This window comes from Schistocerca serialis, chromosome 7 (assembly GCF_023864345.2).
Source record: "Schistocerca serialis cubense isolate TAMUIC-IGC-003099 chromosome 7, iqSchSeri2.2, whole genome shotgun sequence".
In the NCBI taxonomy this organism is placed as follows: Eukaryota; Metazoa; Arthropoda; class Insecta; order Orthoptera; family Acrididae; genus Schistocerca; species Schistocerca serialis.
This window is the reverse complement of record NC_064644.1, coordinates 555077075-555095506: the sequence shown is the minus strand read 5'-3', so window position 1 is coordinate 555095506 and position 18432 is coordinate 555077075. Positions and strand designations below refer to the sequence as shown.

At 38.6% G+C, this 18432-nt stretch overlaps 1 protein-coding gene across 1 annotated transcript in view; it reads right to left on the bottom strand.

The window, feature by feature from the left end:
• The window catches only part of LOC126412096 (Bloom syndrome protein homolog), a 196612-nt gene that overhangs the window by 35349 nt on the left and 142831 nt on the right, over window positions 1-18432 (bottom strand). Inside the window, exons 18-20 of the mRNA XM_050081515.1 lie at window positions 17750-17931; window positions 13656-13818; window positions 1652-1839 (exon numbers count right to left, since the gene is read on the bottom strand). Of these exons, the coding sequence (XP_049937472.1) occupies window positions 1652-1839; window positions 13656-13818; window positions 17750-17931 (533 nt within the window). The remainder of the gene's footprint in view (window positions 1-1651; window positions 1840-13655; window positions 13819-17749; window positions 17932-18432) is intronic.

Sequence of the window (18432 nt, the reverse complement as noted above, 5' to 3'; positions counted from 1 at the left end):
GGTACCCTCTACCACGCACACCATAATGGGGCTTGTGGAGTATAGACATCACTGTACAAATGAGATTAGCAATAAACTTTTGAAAATTGGGACACATGTTGTAAATGCAGAGTAGAAAAACTAATGCATGTCAGAGAAGAAAAACTAATGCATGTCAGATGAAATGAGGAGTATATTAATAAGCAAGGGAGCACAGGCAAAGAGGGCATTCCTTGGAAAAAGAAGTTTAACAGTATTAAAAATAAGACTAAGCTGAGGAGGAAATTTCTGAGAACGTATGCACAGCAGTATATGGAAGTGAATCATGGATTGAGAGTAAACCAGAAAAGATGAAAATCAAAGTGTTTGAGACGTGGTGTTATAGAAGGATGTGGAATTAAGTGGACTGGAAAGATAAGAAATAAGGCGGTTCTCCAGAGAATTGGGGAGAAAAGGAGCACACGGAAAACGCTAAACAGAAGAAGGGATAGAATGACTGGAGATATGTTAAGACACCAGGAAATAACTTCCATGATTATAGAGGAAGCTGCAGACTGCAAAAACTGTATGGGAAGGTAGACATTGGCATATATCCAACAAATTAACACTACTGAGTGGAAGTGTTACTCAGATGAAAAGATTGAAACAGGAGAGGAAGTTGAGGCAGCTGCAGCAAATCAATCAAAGAGGTGATGACAAAAAAACAGTATGTTTAAAATGCATTACTTTCACACACAAGCACAGGAGTCTTCCTACTCCAGAAGTTTCAAGTCCTCCACTTGTAGCCTGAAGCCAGTAATATTTCACTGTAACATGGGGGGCCTTTCCAGCAGTGAAATTTGTCTCTGCCTAACCCCTTATCCTTCTGTCAAGTTGGGTAACTTGAAATAGATGGTGTCCTGGATGAGCTTCATAGTTCACAGTGTCTGCAGATCCATCAAACAAAGCCAGAGTTGAGTGGTGTGACAACTTTGACCTCTTATGGCCCACTCCCTAATACTAGTGGTCCGCTGCTCCAACATGCTAATTCTTTGTGCTATCTTTTTCACTGTGGACGCAAACAGCAGGGTGAAAACAGCAAAAAATTCTCATTTTATGATAGAAAGTAAGCAATTAGCCAAGTGATCACTGCTCACTCAACTGTAAAAATGTCAGAAAAGACAAAAGGATTCCCATATTCAATCTAAAAAATTCAACAGCACCCTTCATATCTCAATCGGGAACATACGCTATATAGATGCTCTCTCTTAAGAGTTTAAAGGTACAAAGCTATTATAGATATGTTATCTTGTTTCATGCTCCCATTATTTCTACAGGTTAAAATTCCACGTGTAACCATAAGTCACATAAAGCACTGGAGAAAAATTTACCTTATCCAAGACAGCAATAGCAAATTGACCTAATTTTAAAATTGGTCATAGGGACAATGTGAGGTTTCTTGCAGTGTTTTCTGGCACTCATATACCTAATATCAGAACTACTGAGAAAATCGCTAAAATAAATCTGTGTAACAAACAAATAAAAAATATTTTTTTAAGAACTCATCAGATTACACAAGCTTGGCAGGCAGCTTTTGGCACATACCTGAGTCAACTAAAGCAGATAATTCTTTCTTTACTTACTGAATTTTTTACAACAAATGTAAAACTACCAATGACAGAAATGTAATTACCTTCACTTTTCCTGTCATTAAGTCAACAGCTTTTCTGCCCAGTTTCACATAGGCAACTGCTATATCATCACGAGTTACAATCATATCCTCTCTTAGGAATTCTTCCAGAATAAGCTTGCGGAACAGTCTTTCAATGTCACCTCGAGCCCAGTTCTTACCTTTTCCATAGAGTGGCAAATTGTTGTGGCCTGAAAAACACCATATATTGGCTGAAATACATCCTGGGAAATTATTAACTGTGTTTCTAAACCTAAACAATGAAAAACAGAAAAAAATTCAAATAATCGTCAGAGTGTAGAAACACTACACTCATGGAAAATGTACTATTGAGCTGCTATAAGATTCAGCAAATGGGGAGAAAACCAACAACCAGTCATTTAAAATAAAATTTACCTATGCAACTGTCATATTATCAAAATCACCACCATATTTCAACATCTCGTTTTTGACTTCCGAGGTCACAAGCTGCACTTTCTTCTTCTTCTTCTTCATCATCATTTAACCTGCTAGGGTAACAATGTGCTATACTGTTTCTGTTTATTTAGCAAGATTAAAAGGATTGGGGTTCAGTGTTCTGTTGATGATGGGGTCATTAGAGATGGAGTACAAGTTTGGACATGGGGAGATGGAGGAAACTGGCTGTGCCCTTTCAATGGAACCATTCAGACATTCATTTTAAGTGATTTAAGTAAATCATGAGAAATCTGGATGGTCCGATGTGCCCTTTTTACGTTACAGAAGACATCCAAAGGCCATAGCTATATTTATCGGCCTGCAGAATCTTGTCCAAGAACGAATATATTGCCTGGTCAAGGGAATATATATTCCTAAAACCAAATTGTAAAAATGCCAGTAATGTCAACAACTTTAATGTAAATGTCTTTTTGAAAACTATTGAAAAAACATATAACAATATTATTAGCCTCTACTTAGCATAATCCTGGTGTAGAGACCCCACCACTGAATATTTAACAAAGTCTCTGAAAAGATGTGTCTGGAAATAAATATTCTACAGCTAAACAAAATGTTATTCCTATTGCCACAGATTTTTCACTATACTAAATTGGTCTCTGATCATAAACCTATTACTCCTTACAAATCAGAGACTTTATTATTGTCTCAACTTTCTTTTTATTACTCTTTAGTAGCATAATACCCTAAAGTTTCTTTGAAAAAGCATTCATAATAAAGCTATCTAACCGATTATTGTCATCAACTTGGTCCCACTGCTGCATAATAGCCTACTCCATACTTGTCCATGAATTACAGTCTTCAGTGATACACATACATGTTCCTACTGTGTCAACTACATCAACCACCACCTACCATTATGTTGCTGCACATTCACTTCTAATTTCTTGGAATCTGACAAAATACTACACTTGTCTATAGACTATTCATTCATTTGGCAATTTCATTTTCATGCAGAGTCATAATGATGAATTACACTCCAGCATGTTCCCTGAACCATTTAATTTTCTCTTGTCTCTCCTGGTGATTCACATCACACATCTCTTCACTGCTCACTCAGCAACCCTCCTTTTGTGAATGGTTTTTGCATTGAAAACCCAAGTCTCATTTTTGTGACTCAGAAATGTTACTACCGTATTTACTCGAATCTAAGCCGCACAGATTCGAGTAAATACGGTACATACTGACAGTAAATTTCTCATTTCAGGCACATAGGAAGCTTAGTTTTCAAAACTTTGATGATTGAGCATTTTGTGTAGATAAGCCAGTTCTAACCTAAGTATGCCATGATCATGCTCCATATAAGATATTCTAAAATACAATTTACCTGAAGACTATTCTATCAGCTGTTAAAGAAAGAATAGAGTAGATGTGGTATGAAACGGGTCTTGATCTGTGTAATTTATGTCATCACTATCTTTATATGGATCTCTCTCACTTGTTGTTGGTAATGAATTGATATGGCAGCCCACCACAGACCTAATCTCAGAAATACAACAGCAAACCAAACATGTATATTAGAGTGTTTTACACAGGCCATTAATGGAGAAATCATTTCAGCACTGAGTAAATGTTTGAGGTTTACTCTAATGTCTCATATACCAGATGATGTAGATATCATCAGTGGATTGAAATAGACAGTGCAGTGCATCTTACAGTGCGTCTCATAGGAAGTTATTGGTGAGGTATTTTCATGGAATAAGTTGCATATTAACAAGAGCCAAGCAGTAGCACAGCAGAGATTCTGTGTTGCAATGTGGTTTACATGTAATTGTGCAACCAGTTGACACTGAAATGCCACGTCTGTCACAGAAGCCACAGAGTATCACAGCAAAGTGCCATTGGTATTTCACATACAAAAATGCACGTGAGATACATTCAGAAAGTACATTACATTTGTAATTTTTTCCATGGCAGAGCTACAACAGTTCAGTGCATGGATGGTAGTGGCTTTGAGTCAAGGGGAAGGGATTGACACCATCTTCAGTTCTTTGTCTGTTGTTTATACTGTACAGTATTCGTTTAGAATGGTGAAGTTGGTTGATAATCCTGCCACTTTTGAGATTAGATCTGTAATTCATCTTCTGAATGCGAAAACCACCAAACCAGTTGACATTAACTGACAAATTTAGGGGTTATGAAGAATGTAGCAACCAGTCACGGAAACATAATTTATTTATCTTGTTGCAAATCAATTTCGACTGATATAAGTCATCATCGGTGCATTTTTATAACCGATACATGCCATAAGTAGAAGTACTGTCCTTGGCAGTTTTCATGATAGAAATCTGGTTGCTACATTCTTCATAATTTTATATTACACGGTCGCTGCACAGAAAGGGAACCTTATAGAGCCCAACTTTCAAAAGATTTAGGGGTTTCGTGGAAAAAATGTAATGGGCAATTCAATGATAACTTACTACTTTTATTTATTTTTATAATTTAAATGTCTACTTTTGTAGTACCAAACTGGAAAGAAAACCTCCACGGCTGTGGATTGAGTCAGTAGACGAAATTACCATAATAAAAGTTAATATTCGATAAAATAAAATTTAGATGAATCCTACACAGACAACAAGCTGCTGGGAATATATTATTATAGTCAAGAATATAACACAGGAATCAGATTAATTTTTTTTTAAGGGACTCCCCGACAGACAAGATGGAGTATCTCGAGCAAATTCTTCAGTTTAGACTTGAAGATGTGAGGATTACTGGTAAGATTTTTAAAAAATTCTTGTGGTAGGCTATTGAAAATGGATACAGCAGAATACTGCACACCTTTCTTGCATAAGAGTCTAGGAGGTCTGATCCAAATGCAGATAGGACTTCTGCCTAGTATTAACTAAGTGAAAGCTGACATTTCTGACAGTTCAATGAAGGTGGTGATCAAGTGCACAAAGACTAATGAAGTGGGCATCTATGTTTGCTTAATGAAAAACTGGTTCATGTAATTGGAGAACTCATAAAGGAAAACTGCAAGTTTACAGTATCAGATCTTTCTAAGAACTTTCTGCAAATTTCAAGATCACTTCTTCATGAAACTGTATCTGAAAAACTTAATTTTTGAAAAAAATGTTTGCTCAATGGGTCCTGTAAACTCTTTAAACAGAAAGAAAACAGCATCTCGTCAGTGCAAAAAGAAAACAGCACCTGGTCAGTGCAAAAAGAAAACAGCACCCGGTCAGTGCACTTTTTGATGCGTTAGAACAAAAATGGTGATGAATTTCTAAGCAAGATAGTGACCAGATATGAGACTTGGGTTGCTTATGGAACACCTCAATCAAAATGACAATCAATGGAATGGAAGCACACTGCATCACCAGCAAACCTTGGAACATCAAAAAGTCATGTGCACAGTCTTTGTGACAGACAGGGCATTCCACACGCGCATTTTTTACCACAAATGAAACAATCGGTGCAAACATTTACTACGAGACAATTATGAAACCATGAAATACGAAACAGAATAAGTGCCACAGAATGCTCACAAAGACTATTGCTTTGCCATGGCCTCACACCTAGTGACTTCCATCTCTTTTTGTGCCTGAAAACATTACCTGGTGGTCAAAAATTATAGAGTGACGAGTTCAAAGAACACGTTATCATATGGTTAACAACACAGGTAGCAAAATTCAATGCAAGAGCATACAAAAACTTGTGCTTTCAGAATGGTGGGAGCTATGTGAAAAGATGGTTTATGAAAAAGATAGCTTAATATTTGTAGTTTCTTTTCGAATAAGTTGTTTCCTGTATCTGTACTTGTTTTGTTTTTATTCTCTTAAGTGTGGTCCCACTTTTTGTACAGCAGTGTATTTTACTGAAAGACTGAAACAAAAACGGTCATGGCTTATCCTTTGTCTGCAGTAAGAGATAATTCTTTTATGAGGGACTTTCAGGAAACTATTTGAAACTCTGCTTCTCGTAGTCTGTCCTTCCATAATGCTGACAACACATTTATGGTGTAGCCACAGTGCATAGAATCTCTTTATCAGTTCAATGATCATACAAGGAGGATGTACCCTAACATCAAGTTCACAATTCAGTTTATGAGATAAGGACAGTTGTCATTTTTAGATGTTTAATGTGAACATAAACCTGGTACTTTGTATAATGCAAGCCTGACTCAAATCTCAGTGCTCATAGATTTCATAATTTGGCTTACAAGACAGCAGCTTTAAACATGTAGATACACAGAGTTACAATCATTTCCACCAAGGACCATCTGGAGTGAGATATTAAGTATGCGAAGAGACACTGAGTTACCACTCTCCAAGAAATGAGAACATAAATATGTTCAACAATTATAGGATTATCACCTCACAGATTTCATTCTTTTCTGTGGGGTGGGATTATGTAAAATAACTAGGACACTGGCTTACAAAACATTTAAGATATTTTCGATTCTCTTAAGAAGGTAAGAGAGATGCTACACGAGGTAGAAGACAATCTTGGTGCCAGGGTTCCATGAATTTATGACAGCCTTTTAAACTGTGGCAGTTACTATATTGATCAGCATGTATGTGCAGCATTAGAAGAATTACACATTAAATATTGGCATTTGGACTAACCTAGGTTGCAGAGGACAGCTTCACAGACAACATTGAAAAGCACAGAATTGTGTTAGATGAGACACATATGTTGTCCCATATACTGGGAATTGGTTGCAATCAATACACAACAACTTCCATACGAACAGCAACTGTAGCTTTTATAGCGAACAGAAAAGCACACTCAGTGCAGCAAGGATACAGAGAAATACAGTGAGCTGGTTACTTTCCACTGGGACTGGTGACACTACAAGCATATTCCACCCCCCACCCCCCACCCACACCCACCCACACACACACACACACACACACACAGAGAGAGAGAGAGAAAGAAGACACACTGACGTGGTCTCTGGTAGCATACTCAAACTTAATGACTTTTGTGTGATATCACATGACATACTTCATCAAACTATTGGGCACTGGATGGGAGGGGAAAGTGGGGGAGGGGAAACAAAACATCACCAGTGATGATTACAACTGTCAGCTGCTGATGCCTGATTCTCACCCAATTCTAACCTGGTAAAAAAACTGAGAAAATTTTATTTGAGAAAGCCATAAGGAAAAACTGTGCTTCTGGAAAAGATAGCATTGTTGAGGAGGGTGGGGGCACAAGGTGGGGTTCAAAATTCACAGATTGCAATGCAGACTTTGAAGTCTGCTGTATTATGCTCAGTAGCTACATTTGACACTGGATGGTCTCTTCGTACTGGCCACAGTCCACAGTTTAGCAGTGACCATTCATAGAGGTGGATATATGGTTGATGGTCACATCCCAATAAAAGGTTTCTGTGTGTCAGAAACTTGCATCCAAAAACTATTCCACCTACTGTCTTCCTACTCCCAACTGTGAATATCACTACATAATTATCAAGACCACTTCCACATTCCTACAGCCATACTGTGCAAGACACCTTACACTGAGTCACACAGGTTACTTCTGGTACCAGTATCATTTCCGCCCCATCCTGTTCCATTTGAAAATGGCACACGGGAAGAACAACTGTCGGTACACTTCTGTATGAGCTCTAATTTATCATGTTCTTTTCGTCGTGGTCACTTTGCGAGGTGTATATGGGTGGAAGCATTATGTTACTTGAATCTTCCTGGAATATTTGCTCTTAGAATTTCAACAGGAACCTCTCCATTATCAATAAGGCCTCTCTTGTAGTGTCTTCCACAGAAGTTTATTAATCATCTCTAACATTCTCATCCTTATTAAATTACCCCGTGACAAATACCCCACTCTTCATTGGATTTTATGTATCCTTTCCATTAATGCAAGAGTCCCACACTGATAAGCAATACTTAAGAATTGCTCAAACAAGTGTTTTATAAGACAATTCTTTCATGGATGAAATGCGGTTCATTAAGATTCTTCCAATGAATCTCACCTTGGAATCTGTTTTTTCTACAACTAGTTTTATGTGGTAGTCCCACTTTAGGTCACTTCAAGCAGTAGCTCCCAGGTATTTTAAGACTGTTATTGTTTCCAGTGGTTTACTGTCGATAGCATAATGAAACCATACTTGATCTCTTCGCCAATTTATGCAAAATATATTACATTTATCTAAGTTTAGGATCAACTGCCAATCCCTGCATGAACTGCTGATTCTCTGCTGGTTTTCCTGCATTTTCCTGACATTGAAATATTCATGTAGATAACAACACTGTAAGCAAACAGGCTCATGGAGTTTCTGATATCATCAACTAGATCATTTATATATGATGTAAAGATTAGTAACCCTATAACGCTACCACGGCATACTCCTGATATCATCTTTATAACAATTGATTTTGTTCCATTAAGAACAACATGCTGAGATCTGCAATTAAACTGTGTTCATGTCTGCACTGTGTGCAATCTAGGCCACACAAGAAATAATGAAAACACATATTTGAAAATACATTTCAATTCAAGTTTAACAAAGATATTAACCCAGAAACCTACAATGACAAGTAAAGCCAATGAGACACAATGATAGGTACAGCCGTCAATACAGCTATAATGAAGCACTATGGCTTTATGGATAAAGTCTTTAATAACAACACCTACTGCCATACCCACAAAAGACACTGGTAGCAACAACAACAACAACAACGTTTGCCAGATCACATCATCAGTGATGCTCTGTTCCACAGGCCTACACTGAGAGGCCACTCTAGGAATTGGACATCCCCCATCCCCCCTCCTCCCACCTGGCTTGCCACAGGATCACATGGCACCAACCAGTGATTTACAGGATGGCACAAGGATGTCCGCAAAATGAGGTATGTGCACAATCATGTGCTAGCCCACTCAATGTGGCTTCACTACAATACAAGAAGTCATATTCTGACTCCCCAATCAGGGACCTAATTATTTGCTATGCACCTGAAAAAGAAGCGCTTAATGCATTTTAATATTGTATTAGGTGCAGCTATGGAACTGCTGCCGTATGTTTTCAAGGTTTTCAGCATGATAGTATTCCAAATAAATATGAAGATCAGCAGTTCAATTTTCGGATCCACCTTTGGGCAAAGACATGAAAATGGTGCAAAATTCTTTCAAGAAACTGAAAGTCAATGGCAAACACACTCAGAAGTTTCTGTACTGTGTGCATGCCCATGAGACAAACAACTAGTTCAGCTGTCTAGGAAGCAAGCTCCATTTATTGACAGAAATCGTAAACAGAAGAGCTCACAGATGTTTGCGAAATAAACAAAAAACTTCCCCAGAGCATTGTTCCAATTCTGTATCTTCTTCAGGTACTTCTCATCACATTTTAGAGCCACATACTCACTTAATGCCACCACCCTCTTGAGTATTTTGTATGTAGTACATCCCATCAGTGTCTTATGTTGTTCAAAATCTGCATCTAATATAAAAAAAACATTGCCATTTTAGTGATGTTTGTAATTCTTGTATTCCTCATAAGGTCAAGAAGCTGCACAACAGTGAATCAGTGCCTAAAATTGAAATTTTAGCACACACGGAAACTAGCAATCCACAAAATATTTTAAGATTTTTGCAAATCTTGGGCAAAACAATATTTCAAGTGGACACAGGAGCTTCTGCATTACTTAACAACTGTAATACTTATGTAGTTACTCTGTTATCCTCATTACAACCATTAGCCAAGAACATTAAAACATACAGTGGCCGTGAGTTGTAGATAAAAGGAACATTTCAAGTTGAGTATCAAACAGTTTTTGCAGTACACAAATTTACCTTTTGGTCATCATTTAATTGAATACATATTTGGTCCAGATGCTTTCAATCAGTTATGATACTCTGTTAACAAGAAAATCCACCTGTTGATGCTGTTGATGAATTCTGAATGAAATTCTGACCTTCATTTTTTCTGGCTTTAGCTGTGCAACCGTCATCTACAGTTCCCCATTTGGCCTAGACCTAACCCAGACCCAACATTTTCCACAACAGAGTAAAAATGAAACCTGACTGTTTACAGGAACAAAATTTTATTTTGGCCATCTCCTCTAGTTCAGCAGCAGTATGTACAAAAACAAAAAGAGGCACTGGCTATTGTTTATGGTGAACATAAATTTCATATATGTCTCTATGGTGTCAAATTTTATCATATCACGGGGCACAAACCTCTGTTAGTATTGTTCAGTCCTCAGTCTTCTTTACAGCAGAAGATGTTCAATGCTTAACATCACTGAGCTCTATTCTTATCAACATATGATTTCTCGTAGGCAGGATTCACATTTATTTTTTACTGGCAGCTAAGCCTGAACTTTGTTATGTACACTTGACTTTTACCTGTGCAATTGTTTTTGTGCTTGTGTTCAAATGAATGAGACATTACATCTTATGACAACACCTACAGATGGCACTGTGTGTAAGCTTGTAAAATCACAACAACAATGAAAGTATAACATGTTTTAGTCTGTGCTTTGTGATCAATACAAACAAGAAGCACACAGTCACTTCTCAAGTGAAAGTATTGTTCTGATTCATATGACGATCCAGGCAGTGAATGAATGCTCCTGACTACAAGAGATCTGACCTCAAGTTCTAAGCTGACACAGATCAAATTTCATTTTCATTATTCTTTGCTAATAGCTCTACCTTTACACACAAAAAATTAACTTGAATTAACTTCCGTAATTGTCAGAAGGCACAGACTATCAATAGTCATAATTTAACAATATTATGAAAAGGAAAGCTGCTACTCATCATATAGTGGACATGTTGAGTTGCAGATAGGCACAACAGAAAGACTGTCACAAATTAGTTTTTGGCCAGTACGGCCTTCATCAAAAATAGATCACACACACACACACACACACACACACACACACACACACACACACACACACACACACACACACACACACACACCACTGCAGTCTCTGTCAACTGTGTGTGTGTGTGTGTGTGTGTGTGTGTGTGTGTGTGTGTGTGTGTGTGTGTGTGGGAGGGGGGGGTCTATTTTTGACAAAGGCCATACTAGCCAAAAGCTAATTTGTGACAGTCTTCTTGTTGTGCCTATCTGCGACTCAGCATCTCCTCTATATGGTGAGACCAACTTTCCTTTTTATTATAGTCATAATTTGTTGTTTGTAGTACTCTGCACAAATAGCCTGCGGTGGACGCTTCTGCTTATTAATGCATAACTCGAATCATTCCACATACCTGTAGGTTCACTTCATGAAGGGATTGACACAACATGATCTCTGAATGAATGAACTGATTAATTAATTTTGAATGAACAAATGAATGAATGAAAGTGAAAAGAATGGAAGTAACAATTCAGAACATGATGAACACAGTTGTACTTCTGATGAAAGGGAAGTAGAATGTACTGACAACAAACATGTGCCACTGTAAAAATGCTTGCATTGATTAAAGTCTGGTGAAATTTAGGGCAGACTTTCAAATGTTCAGTAGAAACCATTGAGTACAGCAAGCCTTGACATCAACATTATGTGAAGTACACCCTTTTGGTACAGAACTGATAGTATCCCAAAAATTATTAGCTCATATACTGCACATATAAGGAATACTTGCTCTGCACAATACAGCTATTATATGATGATAAAAGGATGTGGTTACCAAATTTTCAGATAGTTAAAAGATTGTTTTGGAGGTTTATGGACCCTGACTGACAGATGGATAATTATTAAATGGGCAACTTTTGCTGATGTCCCAAATTTTTCAGGAAACGTCTCGGAAAATACTTACATTGCCAAATCTGGAAGATTAACAATGAAATATATGCTAGCTCAGTTCACTGCAACTATGTTAAGGAAGAAAAGACAATCTGACATCTGCACTAGTCAAAAATATCTTGCTATGAAATTTTCATGATAACAATATGTGGCACTGCATATACAAGGGGAAAAACAAAGTCCAAAACCAACCTGTTGCACAGATTCCCAAGGAATGGATGGTAATGCTATGCATGATAAGTGTTCATCTTCATATACACTTCTGAATCCAAGTTGCATCCACCATATATTGAACTAAGGACCAAGGACGATGAAATTCACCAAGTTATAACTGAACCTGTCGTAACAGTACCTGAATAATGCTTCTGTGCCTCACTACCTGTGTAAGGAGCTGCTAAGCAAAGGAGAATTGGGCTAATTTTCCTGGAAAACCCATATGCAGTGAGAATAAAACTGCCCGATGCAGAATATTTAAGGCTTGTTACAAGTGACAACAACACGCATAATACTGTTTTCAATGTAAGAGATGTTAAGTTGCACTTCAGGTGGAGAACTATTTGATGGTGCACTATACGCAACTGAGCTGTGTGATTTTTTAAAATGTATATGACTTTTGAACAGCTTTAATCTCTGAAGCAGTGCATGCATGAAAGACACAAATGTACTGAAAAAATATTCTAGCCATATGGAAATTGCAGTTCACATAAATGGTAACAAACGGATTAAATGAGTTCAGACAATTACAAAACTTTCAGCAAATATTTTTATGGCTTGTTAGGGATGGAAAAAACGGATCAGTTAAAACCAACACCAGTATTTTAGTTTTGAATAATTGGTACTTTTTCGTATTTGTTAGGTCTTGATAATAACAGGTGTTTTTATTTTTTACTAACAGCTGAGTATTAAAAAAAGTATTTTTACAATTTTTCCTTTTTGAGTAAACCTTTCTTAAAAAAGGAGTAATTTTTATTTGTAAAATTTTATTGGTTTGAAATATGAAAATGGGAGTAGCAATCATCCATATTTTAATAACATTACTATCAGAAATGAGCAACAAACACATGGGATAAGAACTGGTACAGCACTGCTGAGACAATAGCGTCACTGTCGTAGCTGGATGTCCATTGTATTGCAGAATGACACCAAACACAGTCTGGAAATGTTTTTATGAAGTGACACAGCAATGAAGTACAATGCTTAATTTGCTTTAAAAGGCTAATGATTTGTCTGCCATTTCTATTAAATAATAAAAGAGGAAAGCCACCAAAATAAATGAAAAACTTAGCAACACTTCATTCATGGTATACAATTGAAAGTAACTGATCTGCTGCCTGTGTCTTATGCCTTTATCGCTGGTAGCCCTTGAAAACGGAAATCAACAGGAGAAACAGAAGTCTCCAACCTCAGTGTCCATCCTTTTGCACTGGCTATTGGTAATGTGCAAATAGTGGTATGACACCCAATCACAACATGATTCTTGAGCAGTTTCATAAAATCAGAACCAAAAGGAGAATACTGGTCTTTTTTTTATAGCATCCAAAGACTTATCACTTATTGAGAAAAGCTGCAAATGGTGAATTTATTACAGGAAATAATAGGAATAAAAACCGAAAATCAGTTATTTCTCAAACTGCTCATTTTGAGTGGTTTTAATACTCAGTTTACACAGGTGTGTGTGGAGGGGGGGGGGGGGGGGACACCGAAAACCGTTTATTTCAGCAATAACCACCACCCCTATGCATAGAACAATTCAGAAGAAATAGTAAGTAATGAGATTTTTGAAATATGAACTGATCAAAACTCACCATTATCCTTTATCTTTTTCACATCTGCTCCTTTGAAAATATCAACAAAATGGAGCAGTGTGAAGTTGCCTTTCCATGTCATGGTACTGTTTTGGCTCAGCTTTTGGACACATTTTATAATTTCCTTTGAATCCTCTGTTACATCTACTGCTGTGTATTGATTCTACAGGACAGAGAAGCAAAATGAATGTATTATATATTCTTGAACTTGAGAAATAAGTTAGATGCAGTAAGGAAAGTTCTGGCAGAATGTAGGCAATTTAGAAGGAAACTAGAACACTCACGGAATAGCAGAAGCATTGCATTGTTGACAGGTACGCACTAAAGAGAAAGAAAACCCGCTAGCTTTCAAAATAAATCACTTGATGAGCTACAGCAAGCATGCACACACGCACGCACGCGCGCACACACACACACACACACACACACACACACACACACACACACACACACACACCAGTGGCCCCTACATTATGCTGGCTAGACACAAAATGCCAGGATCGCATTTTGTCATGTGGACTAAGATGGGATGGGGGTTGAATGGTGGCATTTAGGTGGGGTGGGCAGAGGGAGGAAGAGGGGATGGTCAGCTAGTGGCTCAGAGGGAAGCGTCTGGTTGGCTGGTAAGGAATGTTGAAGGGAGGGATGGCAGGTACATGCTATCATGATGACAAATAATCAAAGTCCTGACAAAGAATATTGTTCAGTTGCACCACTACCCACCAAAATATACCCTACCCACAGTGAACCTCCTCAACAATACCTCATGGCACGCAAACACTGCCTAGATGACCTTTTCGATTTGCCATATCCAACAAAGCTCTCTCCCAAAATTCCACATAATCCAGAACTCAAACAAATCCAAATCATTGTTCTTAACCTTTCTACCAAAAACCAAAATCCTACCTAAGTTTCAGTACTATAGAAAGGCCTTACCTTTAGACCTACATCTAAGTTTAATCAAGTTGCACTAGTCATAGACCTTGCGGTGGAAACACTTGTTTATTACTTATCCATTCAACTAAAACCTACTTAAGCCCAAAATTGAACCTTGCCTCTCTCAGTTAATACCACCACCTAATCATTACCCTCTTTGTAACATCCCACCTAATCACCACCTGGCATCATCTTTATCAACGTCCCTTCCTAAGGGCACTAATCTCCCAACTGAAGAAAGGACAGCCATTCACAATATCAAAACAGATTCTGACCTAATCATTCTCCCAGCAGATGAAGCTCCACCACTTCCATGATGAATCTTAGTGACTACCTGACAGAAGGCTGATGCCAACTACCTAACTCCTCCATCAGCTATGAGCTCTTCCAGAATTCCAAGTTAACATTCAACCCCTACTGAAATCATTAGGAACAACACAGAATGTCTCCCCTGAGTCCATCTCCCTCTCACCCCAATGACACCCCCCATGCCCCCTTTCTACATGCTCCACAAAATACACAAACCCAACAATATTGGACACCCCTTGTTGCTAGTTATATTGCTCCTAATGACAGACCTTTCAAACTTGTTGACCAATACATCCAAGCAATTGCCTGAAGCATCGCCTTTCACATCACTACCTTCACTAAATCTCCACAATCCCCATCCCTTCACCAACTGGATCCCTACTCATCACTGATGATGCCGCCTCCCTATACACCAACATCCCTCATGCCCAAGGCTTTGCTGCTATCGAAAGCCACAACTCCCAGTGTCCTTCAGACTCCATATCCACTACCTCATTCCACATATGCCTTAAAAACTATATCCTCACACACTGCTACTTCTCCTTTGAGGGGAACATATATGAAAACATTCGTGAGCACTTTCATGGCACCCTCATTGCACACTCATATACCAAACTTTTTATGGAGCATCTAGCCTCCCAAAACCCCAAATCCCTTGCCTGGTATAGGTTCACTGATGACATCTCCATGATCTGAACTCAGGGCCATGAAATCTCATCCTAATTCCTCCACAACCTCAACACCTTCTCTCCCACCCATTCACCTGGTTCTTCTCAATCCAATGTGCAAACCTTCCTGGACATTGACCACCTCCTCTCTGGCGGCTCCACCACCCATTCTGTATATACTGTATTAAAGCCACCAACAACTATCAGTACCTGCATTTTGACAGCTGTCACCCTCTCCAACACCAAAAAATTGCTCCAACACATCCTGGCCATCTGTGGACATCATATCTGTAGTGACGAGAATTCCTTTGCCAACTATACTACGGGTCCACAAATGCCTTCACAGACAGCCATTCCCACCCCACCGCCCCCAAATCAAACAGATTTCCCTTGCTGTATCATCACAAACCCCTGATCCTCTTCCCACCCTCCCCTAGAATCAGCTACAAAGAAGTGGCCCACTCCTCACACAATATCACCCTGGACTCGGGCATCTGTACCATATCCTTCACCAGGGCTTTTATTATCCATCATAAGGGCTGAAAACAAGGGAAATCCTACTCAATATCCTTCCTACCCCTTCACTGGCTGCTTCACAACCCATGCCATCTGGATCTATCCTAGAAGCACCAGCTGGCCTGCTGGTAACATAAGGCCTTCTAGACCTGTTTGGATAAAGTTTATTTGTTCTGTCACCCTCTGCCAATCCACACCTGCATGTCATTTTCATGGTGCAACCCAGCTCACTGGCTCTGGTACCCAAGTATCACATGCCTACCTCATGTACCTACCAGCCCTGGCCTGCAAACTCCTCCCTCCTAGCCACTAACTGTCCATCCCTCAACCTCCTCTTCTCACTTCCTGCCTCTCCCCCCTTCTATCCACCCAACAAATACCCCCCCCCCCCCAACTCTAGTCCACCTGCTGAAATGCAATCCTGACATTGTGTTTACAGCTGGCACAATGTAGGGGGTGCAGGTGCGTGTGTGTGTGTGTGTGTGTGTGTGTGTGTGTGTGTGTGTGTGTGTGTGTGCGTGTGTGTACGTGTCTTGTACCTTAGCTCATCAAAGGATAATTCCAAAAGCCAGCAAGTTTTATTTCTCTTGTGTGTGCCTGTCAATGACTCAATGCTTCGGCCATTCGGTGAGAAATAAGTACGTTTATCTTAAATGCATATTTATCTGAATCTCAAGAAATATCCATGGGTAACAATAAATTAAGTAAATCATACAGAAACTGGCATTTAGTTTCATTAGACATATCTGAAATTTACGGTGAAAAACAGGTGCAAAGTGCAGTTAGCCTGAGACTCTCTCTCTCTCTCTCTCTCTCTCTCTCTCTCCTTTTAACAAAAAAGTTCTTTTGGATCACTACTGCAAGTGGTCTTCAGTACAGGAGCATTGTTGAAGTCTTGTTCCACCTTAAAGTCTCACTACACTCTTCTCACTCTTAATTAGAATTCTCTTGTACCAGTATATAACATGTATCTGATGATGTAGACCAAATAGTTTTCTCAGATGAACTTTTCTTTTGATACAAGGAAGTAGCTTAGCAGGACTCGGCACAGAACACTAACATTTTTAATGCATCATGACCTTGTCTAATAAGGAAATATTAATTTCCATTAGTTCTCACTGCTGACACAATTGAAAGAACGTTTCTTAATTTTAAATCTTTCTTTTCTTAAATGTAAGCAATGCATTTTATAATTTTGATATTCTGAACTATTTCCCTTCGCATAAAACTGGGCAATCCTGAATCCATAGTGTGTAATTGGCAGTGTAATTAATATACTTGGAAATGAGTACTAATTCCCAATAATTTAGCTGGCTACCATATACTGCCTCACATTTGGATCTGAGGATGCCGTGACTAAATTACTGATAGTCTTAGTACAACATAAATACATCACAATGAAAATAACATTTCTTAATTTTTTTCTTTCTCTGCTAGAAAATATTTGCATATTACATAAGGTCATCTACTCCAGCAACAGTTCCAAAATCCAGATACAAAAATTGTATATTTGATATGTACACAGAAAAACCAAAAGAAAAAGTTCAAATTTAGCTTAGCACATTTTGTATTCTGACTATAAATTACTTTGGTGAGGCACAAGGGACATAAGGGACAGGAAAGGAACAAAATTTTATGAAACACAGATTTATCAAGATTAGTTACCTGCTGCAAACAGTTATCACAAGCTGTATCACGACTTATTAGGCATTGCTGTCGATCAAAAATTTCACCAAAATAGTTGAGCTGCAACGCTCGGCGGCAATCTGTTCTGTTTTCACAGTACGCCACCATCCTGTACAAATTGTCATAATGTGTCTGTCTAGCCGCATAGTTTTCCCGATCCACTGAAACACCGGACAGTGGTAAGCTTAGCTTTTTTCTTTGTTCACAATCTAGTTAATACTGCCTGCAGGAACCAAATTTATACGAGGGCCGTTCAGAAAGTAACCTCCGGTTGATTTAAACAAATACACCAAGTTAAATAAAAATATTTTAATATATACATCTTACAACTACATCTTTGCACTATTTTTCTACATAGTCTCCATAGCGATTGAGGCACTTATCGTATCTCTTCACAAGCTTTGAAATTCCTTCTGCATAAAAATCACCCGCTTGTGCCTGGAGCCAGCCAGTGACCGCATCTTTGAGCTCTTCGTCGTCATCAAACCGCTGTGACCCGAGCCATTTCTTCAAATGCATGAAGAGGTGATAATCACTTGGCGCCAGGTCTGGGCTGTAAGGTGGATGGTTGATAACGTCCCACTTGAAGGACTCAAGAAGGGCCGTTGTTCTGCGAGCAGAGTGAGGACGGGCGTTATCGTGCAAAAAAACGATACCAGAAG